Source organism: Etheostoma spectabile, chromosome 13 (genome assembly GCF_008692095.1).
Source record: "Etheostoma spectabile isolate EspeVRDwgs_2016 chromosome 13, UIUC_Espe_1.0, whole genome shotgun sequence".
Taxonomy (NCBI): domain Eukaryota; kingdom Metazoa; phylum Chordata; class Actinopteri; order Perciformes; family Percidae; genus Etheostoma; species Etheostoma spectabile.
Genome location: NC_045745.1, coordinates 20723880 through 20745982, shown reverse-complemented (window position 1 = coordinate 20745982; position 22103 = coordinate 20723880). Strand labels below are relative to the sequence as shown.

At 38.0% G+C, this 22103-nt stretch overlaps 2 protein-coding genes and 1 long non-coding RNA gene across 3 annotated transcripts in view; 1 reads left to right on the top strand and 2 right to left on the bottom strand.

Annotated features, from left to right (window-relative positions):
- Positions 1-484: 484 nt before the first annotated feature.
- On the bottom strand, positions 485-7749 carry LOC116700494 (uncharacterized). Its single transcript, XR_004334667.1, has 3 exons — positions 7630-7749; positions 4019-4020; positions 485-495 (listed from the first exon to the last, which is right to left on the bottom strand). It is a non-coding gene; the product is annotated as an uncharacterized LOC116700494 (long non-coding RNA).
- Positions 7750-10189: 2440 nt separating this feature from the next.
- On the top strand, positions 10190-13689 carry bnip1b (BCL2 interacting protein 1b). Its single transcript, XM_032533751.1, has 6 exons — positions 10190-10325; positions 11572-11664; positions 11765-11856; positions 12292-12399; positions 13115-13233; positions 13434-13689. Exons 1-6 carry the CDS (start codon positions 10242-10244, stop codon positions 13628-13630), a joined length of 693 nt encoding a protein of 230 aa, XP_032389642.1. The 5' UTR covers positions 10190-10241; the 3' UTR covers positions 13631-13689.
- A 643-nt stretch (positions 13690-14332) lies between these two features.
- Positions 14333-22103, bottom strand: part of stc2b (stanniocalcin 2b) — a 26982-nt gene continuing 19211 nt past the window's right edge. Inside the window, exons 2-4 of the mRNA XM_032533750.1 lie at positions 18657-18799; positions 16584-16795; positions 14333-15640 (exon numbers count right to left, since the gene is read on the bottom strand). Coding sequence (XP_032389641.1) covers positions 15325-15640; positions 16584-16795; positions 18657-18799 — 671 coding nt within the window. The 3' untranslated portion in view covers positions 14333-15324. The remainder of the gene's footprint in view (positions 15641-16583; positions 16796-18656; positions 18800-22103) is intronic.

The window sequence follows — 22103 nt, the reverse complement described above, 5'->3', positions numbered from 1 at the left end:
TGAAGACCAACACCTGACCCCTTCAGTCTCTTTCGCTGGCTGAGGGATATAGGCAGAATCATGACTGGATTTATTTAAAGGGGCGCTATGCAGTTTTTTTTTTTCCGCTTTTTGCTCGCGGGTTTCTCTATTGAGCTCCCCCTACAGCTTCGGAATAGATATTTGGCAGCTCCTATGTTTACTTGTGTCTGACTCCTCTGCCGTTTCCTCTTTCTCTGTTCCTCCGACAATAAGTTTCTGTTTCTATTTTGACGGCTCAGCCATGACAATAGTGTGAAGAACTCCATCGCTACCTTGTTAGCCGGTCCCTGAACGGGCGTATGTGTGCAGAGCCGTGAAGCAATTCGTTACATCGCGAGACCTGATATCACGCAATACTTCTTGACGCTGAATCCGGCGACCTGCCGGACAAAAGTTTTAAGAGTGTTTTTTTCCGCTCGCAGGCGCTAGGGGGTAGCGAGACGACCACCATTCAACTCAAAAAAAGTCATGAAACTATTCTAATGACTCCAAAGCTGTTAAGGTAAATTAAGCTAAAAAAAACTGCGTAGTTCCCCTTTAAAAAAATGCAGCGCAGCCATGGTCTAGTTTGAATGGTCTATAAAGAGGATAAGAACAGGGACTTGTCTAGAAAAGCAAGAAACTCAGAGGACAACAACATGAAGGTTTGAGGGCAGTTGTTGTAAGAAAGCCAAAGCCATTTGAGTCTGTCCCAGATTGATCTGGTGTGAAAATCATTCCGATTTTTACACATATTCCCTCTTTGACCATGAATTCTGTTGAATTTTGCATTTCCTGGGATTGGCATTGCTGCCTTTGGGGTTGCATTGCTGAATTTTTCTGCCAAGCATTGCCTTTTGTCCTTAGCTCACATCCTTCCTGACCAGTCACAGCTGCAAAGAATAACTTTCTTCACCAAAACACACAAAGTTACAATATCCAGGCCACAAATTGGCAGTATGTCCTTTAAAATGCATGATGCCTTTATGCTTGCCCTGCCTGCTGCCTCCTGGAAAGAAATGCCACCATTCCCAGGAATTTTATAATTCAACCAGAGTTCACTCTGTTAGTAGGCAAATACATACAAACAATAAGTGTTTGACAAGGCTTAATTCAGGTTAGGTTGAAGTGAAGAAAGTACTCCTTCACAGATTGAACTGATGTCTGATGATGGTGATGCAGAGCTGTCGTCTTTCTGTATTGTGATTGAATAACAGCTAGTGCTACATATATAAATATATATATATATTATTTTTTTTACTGATTTATGTTCCGCCTAAAAGGGAGAAATGGTGCTTTTTTCTGAAACTAGAATGATTATCCATGATTCTTTTTTGACATTTTAGTCTAGTTGTAGCCTAGTGACTTGCTCTTCCCTACCGTCCATAGCTATTTTCTTAGTAGGGATTCATTTTTGTAAATAGACTATAAGTTAATATGTATCTTCTAAATGTTAGATATGTGTATAAAATACTCTATCTTCTATGTGTGAAAACAAAAGCACTTTGTCCAAAAAAGGAAAACAAAACAAAAAGAAAAAGCATTTTTTTCTTCCATTTGCTGCTAAAAAGGCCTGGTGTGAATGCTGCAAGTGTGCTTGACGACTACTTGCTAGGATAGGTCTATTACTTGACTTGGCTGGGTCTATAAACTAGCAGGGAATAGGTGTATGGCCTGATGAGGGTTAGGTCTACATGTTTCTGGAGCCATCTAATGATATGAGGCGTGGTATAAGCATAATCATTGCTTGGCTTCGGGAACCCCAGTCTAGACAAGCTAGGCCTATTCCCTGGTCAGAAACCGTGTGGATAGTGTGTTTGTGGTCTTAAAAAAGAGGGTTTTGATTCCAGGGCCCCTAAGTTGATCCTGATGCTAACCTCCTTGGCATCATGATTCATTTGCCTTCAGTAGAGGTTTCCTATGGATAAACTGATTCTGCTTTGGCTTCCTCTTCAGGGTGATGTACAGTGTAGACACATTTCTCCAGAGCGCTATATTGTTATCATTTGTAAACTGATTTCTACTTGTGACTTAATGAGGAGGGGGTTTAGCCCTGGGCGGCAGGGGGAGAGCCCTTTTTAAAAGATGTTGTTCTGGGCCGCCTTGGGGAAGTTACTATATCACTGTACTGTATGGCAAGCCAGTTATAAATGGAGACTCAATCCGGACACTTATTGCCTTTTTGAACTTTTCACCTACACACACAAAAAATAATATTGTAGCAGGCATGTCAATTGCCAAGGGGCTGTGCCCGAGGTTTATGACATTGTTCTGCCATTAAACGGTCAACAACAACAACAAAACCATTCAGCCTAATTGGCTTAAAACGACCTCGACTGAAAAAGCAGACGTGGGGAAATATGTTTGAAATATGCTTAAAACTACTATGTGTAATTAGTTGTATCTTTTGGGACAATATTTGAAGCATTTTCTTCAGCCACATTTTTGCCCATGTCTGGTAGGGGGTCAACAGTAGTTAAAGGGCCGCTGGTTGTCCAACAGTAGACCAGCTCAGCAGAACGTGTGTGTTTTGTAGTGGATCACGAGGCTGATTCAAGGAAGAGTCCTCACAGGTTTTTACATTTAACATGATAGGTGCAAGCTGTGCAACTTTACATTCAAACCAGAAGACTCTGTGGCATTTTAACAGTCAAGGAAATGAGTGAAAATCCACGCCAGTAAAACAATTCCTTATTCTTTTTTTTTTCTGACGTAAATCCTATACAACTATTAAGCTAATAGTGTGTAACTTTGTGCTACTATTGTCCAATAAAAAGTGGATCCATAAAGCTCTTCAGCAAATCAGGGTAATATCGTGCTTCTATCTGACATATGTGATGACTTATAAAATCAAAAGAAAATATTTTTATGTATTCCAATTATTGTCGCCATTCTTTTTTTAAAATATTTTGTGTGTGTGTGTATGTTATGAATTATCAATGTCAATCAATATAGTGCAATGCTCTGTACACAAGCAACAAAAGGCCAATAGACTTCAGTCACAAGAATTCTAAAAGTTTCTCTGCTGTTTCCCCCAATGGTATTCAAACATACACAACCTACAACATTTTCCTCTCACAAAGGATTTAAATCTGATTTCCTGCCGTGATACAACTGGGGTTTGTTCACATGGTGCTGATTACATTTCATTTTTAAAGAAATAATCCAAAAATTAAAATCTGGATTTGGATCCACTTACAAATTACATGTGATTGTTGTTTATAACTATCATCAGACCAGACTTTCCCTCCCAATCATTTTCATTGATTCTAACTGTTGGACCAATCAGAGGAAGATTCTTACTCTGAACAACAGAATGGTGATTACTGTATTATTAAGCTGTATGTTCGCTATTGTTCAGCATACCATTATTTATTTTGTAAAAGTCAGACTCCTGGATTTGATACCACTGCCTATAGTTACAGAGGATCTTTATTCCATCTGAAAGGTACAAAATTGCAAAAAATGCACATATCTCTATGTCTTAGGACATTGTTTTTGTTAATTTAAAAAGCAAGTGGGATTTCCTTCTAATGTTAACATGTTGCTATGTATTTATCTTGTGCATTCAGAAACGATCTCCAGAGGTAATATTTGGTAACGCTTTGGTTTATTATTGTTCCTGTAATTTAAGAATAACTTCAAAGAAGTTTCTTTTAAAGAGCCACATGTATTCAATTTAATAATTGGGAAAACAAGTAATTGATACTCTTACAATTAATCGATTCCAGTTTTAATCAGTGCAAAGCAGGTCTGCTTAACATGCCAAACATATAATTCAACATATATGGAGAATTACTCAAGTAAATATTCACTCATTATTATAACTTTTAATAACGAGTGAAAATATACTTGGGATAAAACTGCATTAATTAATATTTATGTGTAAAAAACATGGTGTACAAAACAATACAGTTGGTAGTAGTAATAAAACCCCACAGAAAACTGAAAAAAACTGCAGCTTCCCTCAGCTCCACGAGCATTCTAGCATCTTTGAGCTCATTGTTTTGGTTTTTACGACTGGCAACATTACTGTTTTGGTTCAGTCTCAGCACTCTCATCAGACTAGTTTCCAGCCCCAGCTTTAAATCTCTGAAAAGCCTTTGTACACCACCTGCTCAGCACCAAACGGCAGACAGTTAGCAATTAGATGGTGAATATAGTGGTGCATTGAGCAGATAAATATCCAGATTTTTCCCTCAGGAGTTGGTAGAGACCAAAACAGAGCTTTAAGAGAACGAATGTTGGATTTACATACACCAGGTGGCCGGAAACACGCCTCCAAATGAATGTTTGCTAACATCTTCACCACAACAGCTTTATAAGTGAAAATGCATAAAGTAGTTGTTTCCAAGAAACTTCTTAGGAGATTATGAAAAATTACAAATCTGTAAAATGAACGTTACCAAATATTCTTGTCTCAATAAATTAGGTTTGTTAAAAAAAAAAGTTCTCACCTCCTGCTGGCTGTGATGTCAGATCTCTGAGTCTGGCTTGGAGTTTCTTTCTGGGCATTTCGAATGTTTCCTGTCTTGTTCAGACCCATGTGGGCTGCCCTCGTTGCTTGTAGAAACACCTCATCTTCAGAGGTTGTGTGCTTACTACCCTTCATATTTTTCCCTGTGTAAATTAGATACCTAAAGAAATGTACTCTGTTACAAAAAAAATAACGCGGTGGGAATGATGTTTCTGCATGCCGATTTCCTGCATAGCACTGAGAGAATCAAGTGACGTCTGGAGTTCTTTGCAGATTGGGAAATAATTTGGCCAATCCACGGAAATCGTCTCCATGGTCAGAAAGTTCAGTCACTGCACTCTAATTTGAATGATTTAATACCTGCTGATATTGAATGAGCACAAAGACACTTAAGTTTTTGTTTGAAAGTGTCCATGACTCAATTGCAGTATATTATTACCACACAACATGTTTTTTTCACACTTTATTTCCTACGACAAAAGACCAAGAGTGTTACTCACCTTGCACTTGGTTTTTGAATATGATGCCTGCTGAACCAGGTGCCTTAATCAAATATATGAGAACACAAATCTGCACCTTCTGTCAGTCTGGAGGGGGTTTCCCTACAGAAACAAGGGGCTGGGTTTCCCAAACTCGAAACTTGAAGTACAAAAACAAAATGAAAACCTCATTTTAACCCAAATCAATACATTTTGTATAATAATCCAGCCTTTAACAGCAGATACACGTTTATCATGTCTGCATAGGATTCCCTAAAGAAGTATTACTGAAGAAGAGCATAAATGTAAACTTGTAAAATAAATTGATGTATGTTTTGGGAAACCTGGTTCCGTTTTTAACTCTTTCTCTGCCCACTATGCCACATTATTGTGTTTTCTGTAATGGCTGCTGCTGCTATCACTGCTGGTGTGTCCGTTTAGAGAAGAGCAAACCTCCACTGTGTCTGAGGCAGGGGGAGACTTGGGCCTGCTTTTTATCTAGACAATTACAATGCATTCTTCTTCTGTGGTTTTGATGGAGCACCGTGTTGCTGCCTCTTGAGATCTTTTTCAAGAAAAACAAAAAAGCATAAAACTATTTTCTGTTTCTTAACTTTGCTATTATGAAGTGCCAGACCCTCCTTAAAGTCAGTGTTGGCACTGAGTCACGGGTTGCGAATGAAGCAACAAACTGAGCATGGAGGTAAACTGTGGTGCTAATCTGTCAGTGGCTGGGTGCTAACATGGCTTTGTTAAAAAGCTGTATTAGCCATATTATTCCTTTTGTCGATGACTCTGGGCAGTCTTGTATTTCTGACTGCTGCACTGCTGTATGCTGACATAGCGAGGTATAAACTCTGCTGCTGCTTTGCTGATGAATGTAGACTAGTCTTCCTCAGCAGGATCATACAGACAGTTGTGAGTGTCTGGTGGAGCTTTTCCTGTTGTGCTACTTTCTGTTAGACTTTTGTTTGGAATACAGAGGGAGACTCTTATTGCCAGGATCCAGAAAGATTATGAATGTTGTATCTTTATGTGGCCGATGGCCTGCTTGTATGTTTAAACTTTTTTTTAAACTGATATTTGATATTTATGCTTTGACTCGGTCAAATGTTGCACGTTTCAATTTTTTCTCCCTAAATATATGTTGTTGCTTTTTGTTTTCCTGATTCAAGCGTTCATACCATTTCTCTTATATTTATTTGTTTAGTCCTGTTAAATTAACATGCAAGGAAAGAATTTGTTGGACCTAGACTTTACCGGCTTAGCCGACTTTTACTTTGCAGGCTTTACCACGAACGCAGACTTCACATGAGGTTCACAGACATGAATCAAAGTCACAATGAAACCAGAAATTACTTTTGTATATAATTCCCCATGTCATTTTATACAAATAGCCTATAAAACTACAAAATTCTCAGAAAATTATGTTCTTCTATTTTTGCATAGAAATGTAATTAGATTTACTTGGTAAGATTTTAGGTAATATTACCTCATCATGTACCATAAATAAGATTTTTTATAAAATCCTGCTTCTGCACTCCAGAGATGCAAACGGTTATACAGACCTTTAATCAGAGAGTAAAGAATGCATCAATATCAGATGGCAAAACAATTTAGTTTGACAATATAAAGAGACAGTAGAATTCAAATAAATCCAATAAATCAGTTGAAAACTAAATAAATACAAGGATGCATTAATTAGATGGATAAATACCAAATCGAGAACACGTTTGTAAATTGCTAGAAAAATCCAACTAATGCAACTTTTAATATGGACATAAAAAGAATGAGCATTTTTATTTGCTAATTGTTTCCCAATTAAGGCTACTCCTTTTGCAAAAGTTGCTGTTATAATTCACATGACCAATGCTACTACTAATTTAGGAAATGCTCTTATTTGCTGTCTTGCTGAGAGTCGTATGAGAAGATTGATACTGTGCTTGTCTTTAGAGTAAATATAAAGCTACTGCCAGCAGCCAGTTAGGTTAGCTTAGCACAAAAAAACTGGAAACCGGCTCTGTCCACAGCTTTAAAACGCCCGCCTGTTAGCACCTATAAAGCTCACTGATTAATTAGTTATATCTTGTTTGTTTAATCGGTACACAAATAGAAAGTTTTACAGGGATTCTGTACCGGACGATTTCTTGGCACGGGGAAGTGACTTACTGAAGTCCTGTTGTTCAGGTTGCCAGGCAACCAGCGGAGTTGTTGGATGTGATACACACGAAAAGGAAGATGAACAATAAATGTCGTAGTTTTATAGTGGACGCACGTTGTTTTTACAACAAAACTGTTATGAAAAATGAGTTGGTTTAGTGCGAATAGAGTTTGAGATTAATAGGCTAAAATCAACACACAGGCTGCACCAAATTTCAGCAAATATATCCATAAACAATTTTTTTCCCCGAAAACTAAATTTACAGTATGTAATCAGAATAATTTATAATTTAATTACATAACAATACTGTGGTTTTAGTGTAGTAATTTCCTTTGTGTCCTTCAGTTACCCATACTCTCTGAATTATGTTCTGCTCCCTATTAAAGGAAAATAGTTGCTTTCAGAACAGCAGTTTCATTGCGACCTTGAGTAATCATCTGTGAAGCCCATGAAGCGTTTTGTCATTGGAGGTTTGACACGGTCAGACGGTGCAGTAGAGCCATGAACCAGACTCACCTCTCCTTGACACAACTCTTCCTTTGTCGTGATCTGTGGGTTTTTTCACAGCATTGGAGCTCAGTGTAGGACTTTGCTCGCCTGCTCTCTCTAACTTTGGAGGGGAAATTTGAGCATTTGATTAGTTTTCTGGAAAATCTTCACCACTGCGCCAGAGATGTTTTGCCCCCTTCTGGGTGCTTTTCTTTCTGAAGGGCTTTGGTTTGCATTTGTCTTGTCAGGGAGCTCCTGAGATTAGCCAGGGGCCACTAAAGGCAAGTGGGCAGAGACCCCTCCCCCTCCCCTGGAATGAATAATCCGGGGAAGGGGGGGAGTAATTTCCTCATCTGCAGACTGATCTTATTGAAGCAAACAACAACAACACACCCTCGATAATAAAAAACAAAACTCTTTCCATTTCTATACGTCATCATCCAACACTGCAGTGATTTACATCTCCTTTCTATTGAATGCATGGAGCGAGAGACATTTAACAAACAGAAAATGTTTACCAGAAAGCATATGTTCTGTTTCTTTTTTCTATTTTGATAATAAAGACAGACAGTAAGATGAATTTATAGGAAATCCGTACAAGTACAAACATGGTGAGGATTTGGGTGGTATCTGTCATCCTGAGCTCCACAGCTACATGCCATTGTTATGATGCTTCTGGTCTTGTATGGTAACTTATTTGACTAGATCAACAGCATGGGATCTCTCTGTAGTTAGTCCTGTGTGTGTATTCCTGTTCCCAGTCTCAGTAGGAAGGCTGTACTCCATTGCTAAGTGCTCTATAATAGATCTCTTGGTGATAATTTCATAAAGAAGCAAAACCTGCAGAAAGTGTATCCTGCTGAAACTAACTTGATCCTCTCTTTAGCAATGACGTCTATATTTGTAGTTCACATATATGCCTGTTCAAATACAATATCTTGAGAATTGTTATATTTATGTTGTGTATTAAATGTCGTGCTGGGTTTTTACATTTGTTTTATCTAACGTTTTCTTTTTGCGTAACATTGTATTTTTTTTTCTTTCTTGGAGGCACAGTGAGTGGCTTTATGCACAGGCATGGAAACCTTTTTTTTGGTTTATACTGTAACAACATATTTTGTTTCAGAGCTTCTGACCGTTTTTGTCTAGCTGCTCAACATAGTGCGGACACCTGCCCTAAATCTCTGTTGTGTTGTTGTGCCTCTCTTTTTCTTTCTTGTTTTTTTAAATCATTATTTCTGTGTTGTATCAGCTGAGAGTTGGTACCACAGCTCTGCTTGTAACCACAATAGTCTGATTATGTTTATTGATTTTAATATCGAAATAATAAAACCATTAGCACCCCATCCTGGACTAGTGTGTGTGTGTGTGTGTGTGTGTGTGTGTGGTGTGTGTGTGTGTGTGTGTGTGTGTGTGGTGTGTGTGTGTGGTGTGTGTGTGTGTGTGTGTGTGTGTGTGTGTGTGTGTGTGGGTGTGTGTGTGTGTGTGTGTGTGTGTGTGTGTGTGTGTGTGTGTGTGTGTGTGTGTGTGTGTGTGAGTGACGGAATGGTGACTGAGATGAAGTTCCAAATACAGATATATTCAAATGTTTTCATTGAATTTTCATAGTATAACTCAAGACAATAGATACCAAGAGCAAAAAGGTTAGGGGCGCGGGGCGGGGACTACAGGGACGATAATACCTACATGACTCAACTCACACTACTGGATTTCAGTCCATTTGTTTCTACTGAAGACATCTCTTCAAAACTCTCTTAAAAACAGGTCAAAAATATATAATTGAGAAAAGCCTTAATTATTTTTAGTAAATTTGGTGTAAATTCTTGAGCACTGCTTATTACTAATGCAGTATTTCTCTCTGGGCTTCAAATTGGCTCCAATGCAAACCAATGGGTGACACATTGCTCTGCCAATCTTTATAAACAGTCTATTTAAAAACGTGTGTCCTGAAATCCTCTTGCTTTGGACCTATAGACTTATGTTTTTGGGATCACACTTGCATTTCTCTGTAAAGTGTTTTTAGTAAACAACGGGTAGCTGATTGGTAACATTATGTTATTGTGGCCTTCTTAGAATCACTGGCTACTTTTAGGTAAAGTTAACCTCATAAACTCTTGCAGGCCCACTGGTGGGTCTGTTTTTACAAACTCACATTGTATTGTCAAGCAGTTGAACAGACAAGAGCTTTGTTTTAAATTCCACTGTATTTTCTATACATTATATTCTATTTTGGGGACATTTTGAGTGGACACGTGAAAATGATGCAGCCATACAAAATCAGCAACAAAATATAAAGAGATAATGAGTTCAAGACTATACCACTCACAAAGCATAAATGCTCTGCTAACCTTTCAGAAAAAGGGTTGTCCAGATTAAGTAGCCTATATATATTTTTTAAAATGGAAAGCCATGTGAAAACAGAACTTGTAACTTTTGTTTTACTCTGAGGTAAACTTTAATTCTATTTTTTACTTTATATATTGTAATAATTCTATCATATCACAACTATATATATATATATATTAATATTATATTATTCTATCACATCACAATAAAATATATTATATATCTATATCTCTCAGAGCGAGTTGTCTTTTTTGATTCTCCAGCTTTCCGTAGCCGAACAAAAACAAACATGGCGTCTTCTGCGGATGTTCACGTCCGAATTTGTGGACAAGAAATAATCAAATATGATTTAGAAATCAAGGCTCTCATTCAGGTAAGAACTGAAAACGTCTGTTTTTTCTTTAGATTATTTCTCTTGTTGCTCATGCTGGTATCGGTATTGTTCTGGAGAGGTGTCCGTGAAGGCATCACATTACAGGTCTGAAAGTTGCTGTAGCTACGTTAACGTTAGCTAGCTAATAACGTTACGTTACACAAGCGAGGCTAAATAACGTTAACGTTCATTTAAAAGAGACACAGTAAGAAAAAGAAAGTGATAATGATATATTTGTTTACCTTTATTTACTTTAGTCAGTGCTAACAGTTTTATTTACTCGAGTTTAATGTCAAGCTAACGTTATCATATCATTATTACGTCACGGTAGCTGATTCGACAGTTGACTGATGTGTCTGACGGATCATTACAAGTAACTTTGCTGTAAGTTATTATTGTTGATAAAGGGTGGTTAAGGCAATTAAAATACTGTAAGTTAAAATCTTTTATTTTTTAGAAATCACTGTGTACACAAACATTGTTCTAATGTTTGAGTTAATGTTCGAGAGCTCCTGGTGAGCAAAGATTCATGTTGTGTCGAGCCTTCTTAGTGTTTTAAAAATAGGGATTTCGATGTGATCATAATATTGCCCCTATCACTCCCTAAATATGCTTTTAAACGAAAGTTTGACTCGGGTACATTCACAAAAAGACCCTAGGTTGCATTTTGGCGAGAGTAATGCTTTAATAAGGCATTACTTTGGATGTGTAATGGGCGTTACCCTATCATTATAATGTATGTATTTTACATTGTCTGTGTGTGTGTGTGTGTGTGTGTGTGTGTGTGTGTGTGTGTGTGTGTGTGTGTGTGTGTGTGTGTAAAAGAAAAAAAAAAAAAGAAGAAGAAAAGAGAGAAACATGACAGTAAAGACTTACACTGACCTGAAATGGAAACTGCACTGCAATCCGTCAATTTAAATAAAGCCATTTCTTTTATAAGTATTGCAGTACCAAAGTAAAAAAAAAAATCCCAGAATTACAAACAGAATATTTACCCAACAAACAAATATCCTAATAGTCCATCCAAACATTTTTGTGTAGATGTGTACATTAGCAGGGACGTAGCGCAACATGGAAGTGAAAGCAGTTTATTTAAATATGAAATTTGAATTTTTGCAGTAAATAATCATGATCTCAATATTGATCGTAAAGATTGGGATTATTAGTTTGCCCAGAATTGTGCAGCCCAACAATGTTTACTCCCACATCAATCATGAATACATACAAGTGTTTGTGTTACCTGCAGGACATTAGGGATTGCCCTGGACCTCAGTCAACTCTCATGGAGCTCAACTCTCAGGTCAAACAGAAGTTCAACAAGCTCAGACTCAGAATACAGGTCAGGTCTCACATTATGTGTATTGTGTTGCATCTGACATATTTCTTGTTTAAAATCCAAACAAAATGTTTTATTGGATGCGGTGTGTTGTTGTTGTCAGGATCTGGAGCAGATGGCCAGAGAGCAGGACAGAGAGACGGACAGACTGGCCATCCAGGCAGAGACAGAGAGCCAGCGAAGACAAATGCTCAGGTGTGTAGACATACACACAGCCATGAAATGTTAGCAGCAGTCATCTCTTCATTTACCCCTGAATCACTGACTTTATTAACTCTGTCAATCCCATTAAAATGCCAGCGTGCATCAAGTGTATAAGTGTGTGAACCAGTCTGTATCTTACTCTGTCAACACATCCAAAATGAGATGTCATGTTTGTATGTAACCCCTCTTTGCATGTTGCATCAGGTTTAGTGGTGCCTAAAAGGGGTTGTATTAGAGACTGTAATAGACTTGATAAAATGTGCAGTACATCCATATCTGGAGCTAATAGGACTTTGAGAGGCAAATAAATGCAAGCAGCACATTTCAGCATGCAAACGAAACCGATTCAGACACAACAGACCAGATGCGATGAAGAAATCTATAACATAATCTTCAGTTCTTAAAGTTGGTTTCTTTGCATTCCAGTAACCAGACAGCATGGAGGAAAGCTAACCTGGCATGTAAACTAGCCATAGACAACACGGAGAAGGACGAGCTGCTGCATGGAGTAGAAAACCACAGCACTAGACAGAGGTCAGTACAATTATGAGGCTGAGACTCTACTGTGGTGCTCAATGAGTTATTCACCTTTTTTCCGTTATAAATGTAATATGGCAGGTGTTTTGCTTTTGTTCAGGCTAAACCTATTCCCCCATCCCAGTACTTATTACACCCCAGTTACCTACCCACAGGTTTTGGCAAACTCTCTGATCTTTCCGTAATTTCCCAAATATTCCAGTCTGGAGAGACTGTAAACATTTAAAAAGTGTATGTTGCTGTGTTTAACATCTTACTGATACACAGTTGTGGATAACTAATCAATATTCAGGAACAGTTAATTAGTTTGCAACTGTCTTTGGTTAATAATTTAATTACAGCTAAATCATTCAAAATAATTTAAACCTGTCGTTAATGATTTATCCGCAGCACATTATGATCTGTTACAGTGCCAGTGATTAAAATGCTGTCTGATAAAGCAACTTTTATTAAGAAGGAGGAGGTGAAATATTTTACTACCCACCTCCTTGTAATTTTAATCCTGTCCAATGGGGCTTTTTATCTGTGATTTTATTGTGGTTTCTATTTGTAATGGGTCATTACATTTGGACTCAAATGATTAAATGAATAAAAAAAGAAACAGATTAATTTGACTCTAACTTTCACTTGGACACAAAATGTATGTATACACAACATATCACTGACTGCAATTATGCATCACCTTTCTGCTTTGTGTGTGTTTGTGTACCAGGAAGGCGACCAAAGAAAGCCTAGTAGAGACCAGTAGCAGCATCACAGAGAATCTGATGTCTATGAGCAGGATGATGGCGGAACAGGTGAAGCAGAGCGAGGACACCATTGGCACGCTGGGTAAAAAAAAATTAACTATATTCTTTGTCCATGTGTTTGTTGACTTTTGTCAGGGTTTGAGTTTGTGTACAACCGGTACATCCAATTTACAACAATGTTTTTCCCTGTAAACATTTTATTTTTTCTGTCTGTATCTCCCATTAACATTTCCGATCTTCTTCATTCTCAAACCTTGATTACCTTTCTTCTTCCTCACACAGCCACCTCCTCCAGGACGGTGCAGGAAACTAACGACGAGTTCAAAAGCATGACCGGAACCATCCACCTGGGGAGGAAACTGATCCTCAAGTACAACCGGCGGGAGCTGACAGACAAGCTGCTCATCTTCCTGGCTCTGGCCCTCTTCCTTGCCACCGTCCTCTACATCCTTAAGAAACGTATCTTCCCCTTCATTTAGCTCGATGGATTTAGCTAAAGAAAACACCCAGGCTTCAGGAAGAATGTTTTCCACTTAATGTCACTCGGCAGAATGTTACCACAAGGATTTTACAGGTATGAAGTCAAAGCTGGACTACATGGAGAGTTAGAAAAAGTCCTGAGACTGGACTGCTGTGTCAAGTGAAAACCTTTCATCTTGTGTAGCACCCTCGTTTTTTGCTTAAACAATATGCAATATGTGGGTTTATAAAATGGCTATGAAGGGTAAACTTTATCTGGTATTATGATGAGGTTTCATGCAACAACAATGATAGGGTTAAAGCCTTGGCATGCTTTAAACAAACTTGTGGTGTTCAACCATGTCTAAAGGCAAAAGTTGTTATACTTTTTGCAAATGGCTACATTCTAATCAAGGACGAAAAAGCCACCTGTCATAGCCTCCTCCTCCTCCTTCTCCTCCTCCTCTCTCTAAGAACTGTGGCTTTTGAGTGACTTGAAGGCTTTGACGGTGCTGCATGAAAAGTACAGCAGTAGTGCACTTTGAGAGAAGTTCAAATACTGCCTACTTTCACACCTCTGCACACCTGATCCGACGCTGCACAAATTGATTGTTCGGAAAAACACTTTGAAGCATACTTTGGCCTTAATACTTCATCTGGCATTCAGAACTAACCAGGGGCAAAGCCATGGTGTGCATAATCCTCCCTTTGTTTACTTTTCCTAAAATTACAATCTGTGTGTGTGTTCAACAGAGGAAGTGTGCATGTTTGTCGGCTCTCACCATTGTTAGTTATTGGGGACTATGTGCCTTTCTACCTTCGGTTGTCTAGACAACTGATTTAGAAATCTGATTACTTACTGAACCTTTAAAGCGTGTCTGCCATGTTGTCGTTGTGTGAATGTTAATCAGTGTTTGTTAGAATAAAGGTGATTTTTGAGGGATACATTGTTGCGAGGCATTGCCACAGATGCGCCAGTAGGTGGCAGGATACCCAACATTTAATACCTCAGAGATGCTGTACTGTTAATTTGTGTGAAGAACTATTTTACAGCACAGGACTGACTAATTAACACACTTCTCTCTGTCCAGTGACGTTATTGTAGTTTATTTAACTTCAATCAAAATGCTTAAAAATGTTTTTTAGATTAAATTAAATAAAAACTTACAAAACATAGCTTGAATCCTGGGGTCTGTATGAAATGTGATCGCTCAAGTAGAACATTAAAAATACATATTTATAACACGTGATAACCAAAGAGTGCTTCCCTTCCTGCACCCTGACTGTCTACAAGATAACGTTTGATGACCTGTCAACTTTATGATGCCTATAACAATCCTCATATATACAAAAACTGATTGAAACAGGTAGAATACTCACTCTGAGCCATCAATTGCACTTGAGTGATTCCCTGTAGTGTTTACTCGTGTGTGTCCATGCCCTTTGCTGAAGCGTACAGCCACTGTGGTGGACTGTGATGTTGAAGTGAGGTAGATAATTGGTTTTCATCCTTTTACAAAGTCTAGTGTAAAGGAAAATATTAATATAGCACAAATACCCAACAGATTGAATAAGTTATGTTGCATTGCTTTCACCAGCAATGTTACATCAAACCACTACCACTACTTTTACTCATCCTACTACTTATATAATAGTAATAAGTGCTTGATCTTTGTGTACCCTGTCTGCAACTCTGTGTAACTCGACCGTCTGTTTAGGAAGCAGTAACATTGGATTTATTAGACACAGGGAGACCAGATTTGGTCGCGTTGTCGATCGGACTAAACTCTGGTCCGGCAGCTCTGGTTGGCTGCTGCAGGGGTCCTTGAGTGGTGAAAGCCAAGGCCACGGTGGGTGGTGGGGTGGTGGTGTGCTGCAGAGCGTCCGATTGGCTGAGAGAGCAGGTGCTGCCAAAGCTGCTGCACAGCGCCCCCCAGTGTTGCATGCATTGCCCGCGCAGCCGCTGGCCGACCCACAACCCGACTTCGTCTCCACAATTCAACAGGAAGTTCATCAGCTCCACGTATGGTCTAGTTGGACATGCACAGACGTGAAAAAAAATGTTTTCAACTTTCAACACAGACTTATGGTGTGTTATGAAAAGCACTACCTTAAAAGGAGACTTACATTTTACAGCAGATCATTTTGCTCCTGATAGTAAGAAAAGCACAGGTCTTACTTATAACATTAGCTAGTGATGGCTGCGTTCAATTCACGTGTTCCTGGAAGCCAGCATGTACAAAACAGGACCTTAAAACTGAAGCAGCTCAATGGAATTAAGCCATCATTCGTTTTTATTATTTACCACAGTGCTTTTCCTACTGTGGCATGTCAAAATATCTTATGTGAAAAAGGCCAGTGGGCTCACAAGAAGGAAACAAAAAACATGTCTCCTGGTGAGGTACGCTGTTTATTTTGTGTTTTACTTTTGTGATAAAAGCACTGAAATATTTAGTATAACAGCAACCTGAGTAGAGGGAACAGACTAACTCAGAAATGTCAGTATCTGTGTGAAGCTTGCTAACACTAACTAACGTTAGCCACCGTCAGCCATATATATATATATAAAAACCCTGAGTGTGTTAAATTGGGCATTGGTGCATTTTATTGTTTATAAATTAAGTCTTATTTAGAAAAGGAGGATTTCCTCTTTCGAAAATTACATTTTCTGACTTTAAAGTAGCTTTAGACTGTGTACTACTGTTAAAGCTATAGTGTGTGACTCTTTTATATTAATGAATGTCGGTTAAAGCCAAGCCATTGCCAAATGAGTTGCTAGAAAACTAATTAAGACTATCAGCACCACAAAAGTGTGTGTGTGTGTGTGTGTGTGTGTGTGTGTGTGTGTGTGTGTGTGTGTGTGTGTGTGTGTGTGTGTGTGTGTGTGTGTGTGTGTGTGTGTGTGTGTGTGTGTGTGTGTGTGTGTGTGTGTGTGTGTGTGTGTGTGTGTGTGTGTGTGTGTTTTTTTCTCACCCCGAGGGAAACATCAGGTGGAATTGAACCAGGTTGCCAATGGTATCCATGTGGTCTCTTAGCGCCAGGCAGAGCTGGTGTTTGGAGTAGCACTCTCTCTGGAGCGAGAACACCATCTCTTTTACCGCTGAACACCGGCGGCTCACACAGCTGAAGCGCTGCCGCAGTCCCAGCGCCATGCACCGCAACGCATCCTTCACAAATGACTTGCCCTGGGAGGACAGCAAAAGGAGAAATCAGTTTAATTTTTCATGGCTCAGTCAGCAAAGCCTTGTGTACTTAGTGATCAATATCAAATCTGGCCTGGGAGGTGTGCCAACTCCCCTGATTCTGCCAACTACTCTGTAAAATTATATACAGTACCTACAGACTATTTTCTGTGTACATTGGATCCACAATAATCTGACATGCTGGCATGTGGTTGTTATCTTATGGAAATAAAGTAACTGTGTTACATTAAGCATGCATTAGTGAACCAATGGGTAAAAATAGTGACCATGCATGTGTTGTGAAAGAGCAGGTCATAAGTATCTTTTTACAGAGTGAAAGCATACGTGCATGTGTGTCCCATTACACAAATAGAGTTGAGTTGTTTGCGAGTGCAATATTTTGAGAGTGAGTCACCATAGCCATTTACACACTGTAAAGCAACACTAGAGAACTTTTCCCGCTTCGGTCCCCCTACAGGTTAGAAATGTAATTGTCCCATTATGTCTCATTCAAACTACAGATCCGCTACCCAATATGGCAAACTTGCATAGTGCGGTTATTGCCGGTAGAAAGCCGCAAAACGCCGTTCATCCTGTTACCACTGATACAATTTTGGAAACATTATTTTAAGTTACTAAAAGTTCCCTAGTGTTGCTTTAACGTACCCTACAACTGATATTAAATTGCATTTTTAGTCAGCATACTTATTTGCTCTGTAAATCACTTGCCCGGTGTTCCTTAAGCGATAGTCTGTTTTTTGGTTTAGTTTTGGATTAATCCGACCGAATATATGTAAATGGAGATCTCATTTCAAATACTGCCAATCAAATCTTGCATAAAGCAGTAGTGTCAACCTTTTACACAAGAGCCACACACTTTGAAAAATAATCCACACTAGCTAAAGTGTCTTAATTATCTAAGTTGTTATATAACTTGTGTATGTCTTGTCCTGCACCTTAGTTTGTTGAATAAGCAACCAAAGAGAAAGTGATAACCGGAGCAACATTATCATTCATTTGAAGTCATGCCACATACCTATACCATAATGTCATTAGTCACTCATTTAGCTCTGTTTTTGGTCTCTACCTCCTCCAGAGAAAACAACATTCTCTTTAGCTGCTAAATGCGTTGTTAACTTTGTGTCTCCTGTTCTGCGCTGAGCAGGTAGTGTACAGTGGGTTTTTAGAGCGGATAGCTAAACTAGGAACTGAAACTCACTATGAAGATCCTTAAAGCTGAGGGGAGCTGCAGATTCAGGTGATAAGTCTCTGTAGATTCTTCACTACAAGCTCCTTCTTTCACATTTGATTTGATTTGTCATTTGATTAAGTTTTGGTAAAATATTTGAAAAGGCCTATAGCTGCTTTACAGTTTCAGTTATGTTGATATGGTGACTTAAAATGTAACAAGGACACACATTTACCATGATATTCACATTTAAATGTCATATTGTTTATTACTGTATGGAACTGTATTATTTATCCAGTACACTTACTCACAGATCCTTACTGAACTTCATCCACTGTGCCTTTTCATGCTGGAGACACATCAGACTGCATCAGTCTCTCATGCACTGCTATTCTAGTAAAGTAGACAAGCTGTTCCCTCTCTCATATCAGCTCCCCTCTCAGTTTGGTCTCTATCCAGTGCTACCATGCATAACATGCACAGCTTATATAACAAACATTCCTCACAAATGACTGTAATGACTGAAGGGATTAAATGAAATAAAAACATGTATCCAAATGTGTCTTATCTAAGACTGCCCTTAGTTGCAGTTAGACACAGTTTCAGATTATGTCAGTTGCAAAATGGACATTGGACAAATGTTTTTAAGTGTCTGAGTATTGTGCTGCTCTCCACCTGTGAGTCGTAGCGCCCTGCATTGTGCAGCAGAGTGAGGCAGATGTGATGCAGCCCTTGGATTTCACAGGAGTTGTTGTTGAAACATTGGAACGTCCCACAGCCGACATCCCCTGAACTCACCAGGCAACTCTGAATCTCCGCTGAGAGAGACCAAAACACAGACAGAGAGAGAAAGATTATTATTAATATCCCTAAAGTGATACCACAGAAGCAAGCGTGTCTCCTAGATCACATGTGCTGCTACTGTAGCCTACTGTATGTAACTTGTTTCTGAAACTGTAATTTGTCATCAAATGATCGTAAATGAGCTGTAACAGCAAATGAGACATACAGTGAAAAAACGCTATTTGTATATAGTTTTTATTATGCCTCTGCCCGGGTCAGATTTTTTCCACAAAGTCACAAAATGATTTACTGCAGGTAGACAGTGGTACAGAGCAAACATTCTGAAGGGTTACTGATTTTGGTGTAACACAAAAGCCTGTGTATTTGTATTCAGCCAGGAAACGGGTGGCAGGAAATTTCTTTAAAGGCCTAGTTGTATCTTTATTTCATTTTAGAAGTTATCTGCTGTAGTTACGGCTGAAACTGTGCCACCAAATAACCTGTGTTGATAACAGTCATAACATACTGTATGTCAAAGAAACATTAAAAAGTCATTGTATAGTAAGTCAAAAAAGTGCTATGAAAGAATAGTATTTCGTATGAAGTGATTAAAAATGTCATAGTATAGTAACATTGAAAAAAGCATAGTATAGTATGTTGAGAAAAGTCGTAAAAAAGTCATAGTAAAGTATGTTGAGAAAAGTCGTAAAAAAGTCATAGTATAGTATTTTGATAGAATAGTCTGTTGAAAAACGTTATGAAAAAGTAATTGTATGTTGAAAAAGTCTTTAAAAAAAATCATAGTATAGTCCAAGGATCTGGAAGAACATACAGAATCCACATTAAATGGCCCAGCCCAGACTTGGATTAAACCAGGGATTATATTTTGCCATTCCTATTTAATGGTGGTTGTTGGAGCGGTGCTAAACACTGAGCCATAGTCATAGTATAGCATGTTAAAAAAGGCCATAGTATGTTATGTCAAAAACAGTGATTAAAAACAGTCCTAGTATAGTGTGTTAAGATACAGGTGCAGGTTTCTGTTTAATTGGTGGCTCCTCAGGAGAATGCGGGCATCAATTACTCTACCTTCTCGCATGCTACGCAAGCTCTCTACCATTTGAGCTAATTCCCCTATGTTACCAAAGACTGTGTAGGGCCGTCTAGATCATATCTTCCTCATCTACTCAATGTCGCATTTTGCTAGACTATAATGCTGCCCATGTTATTCTTGTTTTAGTATAGAATGTTGAAAAAAATTATAATATAGTATGGCTAAAAAAGTCAGGAAAAAGTCATAGTATAGTATGGCGAAAGAAAGTGATAAATAAAATTCATAGTAAAGAATGTTGAAAAAACTCATAAAAGGTCATAGTATAGTACAGTATGTTGAAAAAAGCCTTTAAAAAGTCAAAGTATACTACCGGTATGTCAAAAAAAAGTCATAGTATAGTATGTTGAATAAAGTGATAAAAATGTCATAGTATAATATGTCAAAAAAGTGGTAATATTGTCATAGTATAGTATGTTGAATAAAGTCATGGTATAGTTTGACACAAAAGTCATAGAATAGTTTGATGAAAAAAGTCCTTGTACAGCATGCTAAACAAGCGTTCTTCTGAAACCTTTTGAAGGCAGGTGAGGTGGCAGAGAGGTTAAGGTGAACCTCTGCTAGTTCATTGTGCCCTAGTATATGTGTGGGATCAATTCCTAACCTTCTTGAAACAGACTACTTTATTCTGCTACAGTCAAACTAAACTCGATGTTTAGTTTGACAAAAAAAGTTATGAAAAGTCTTAGTATCGCAAAATAGTCATCAAAAGGTCATAATATAGTATATTGAAAAAAGCCTTTACCAAGTCAAAGTATAGTATGTTGAAAAACAGTGATAACAAAGTGATAGTTTAGTGTGTTGTATAAAATGATAAAAATCCTAGTGTAGTATGTTGGAAAAGTCAAAGTATACTATGTTGAAAAAAGTGACAGTTTAGTACATTGAATGAAGTGATGAAAAAGTCATAGAATACTACGATGAAAAAACATAATATATCGCGGCAAAAAAATCATAAAAAGTTGATGTTTAGTTTGTTGAAAAAAGTTATGCTAAAGTCATAGTATAGTATGGCAAAAAACGTGATAAAAAGTCATAGTATAGTATGTTGAAAAAAGTGAAAGTCATAGTATAGTATGGCAAAAAACGTGATAAAAAGTCATAGTATAGTATGTTGAAAAAAGTGAAAGTCATGGTATAGTGTGTTGTATAAAGTGATAAAAAAATCCTAGTATAGTATGGCGAAAAAACTCACTGTAACGTAAGATGAAAAAAGTAATTGTATAGCATGCTAATGCTTAACAAGAGCTCTTCTGAAAACATAAGAAAACAAATGAGGTGGCAGAGTTACATGCCAGCAATATAACTGGCTTCATTCGAACAACTCTCTTTGCACCAATGTCATCAGTATCTCCCAGAAAAAAAATTCCATGTTTTTCATTTTCTTACTATAGTATGTTGAAAAAAATCATAGAGCAGTATGTTGAAAAAATGTATTAAAAAATGTATTTAGTCATAGCATAGTACAGGGGTGGGCAATTAATCTTTTACCGGGGGCCGCATGAGCAACCCGAGCACTGCTGGAGGGCCACATCGACAATATTTCAATTAAATTTTGCTCAATATTATTTTTGATATAACGTAAGATAAATATTAATAAAACTAATAATTTAATTTAACCTAACTTAACTTTATACAAAAGCAGATTGCTTTTGATGGTTTTTATTTAAACTCTTAATCCTTAAATAATTATTAATGTGAAATTAAAATAAGAACACAAAAACAATCATTGAATCACTGCAATTTATTTTTAACTTGTTCACACTCCTCCCTTGCGTGCTCGTCATCAGACAGATTCCGGTATTTCTCCTTGTGCTTCGTCGTGTAGTGGCGATTCAAATTATAATCTTAAAACACAGCAACCTGTGAACCACAAATTAATCACACGGCTTTACCTTTCATTTCTGTAAAGAAGTACTTGGCAGTCCATGTCTTGTTGAAAACACGGCATTCATCATCAACTTTTCTTTTTTTTAGCGTGAGCGGACATCTCGGGGGGGGGGGAGTGAAGGTCGCTGTGCACCTTCACTCACAGGTTACGCACGGACATACGTCCATAAATGACACTTTTCAAAATAAAAGCAGCACAGTTGTATTGCACGCACGACATAGATGTTTTTTTTTTTATTTATTTTGTAAGTTGTGATTGCCGCTGTTCACTCACAATCATGCACGTGCATACGTCCACACGGAAGTAATACAAATAACGCTTTTCAAAACAAAAGCAG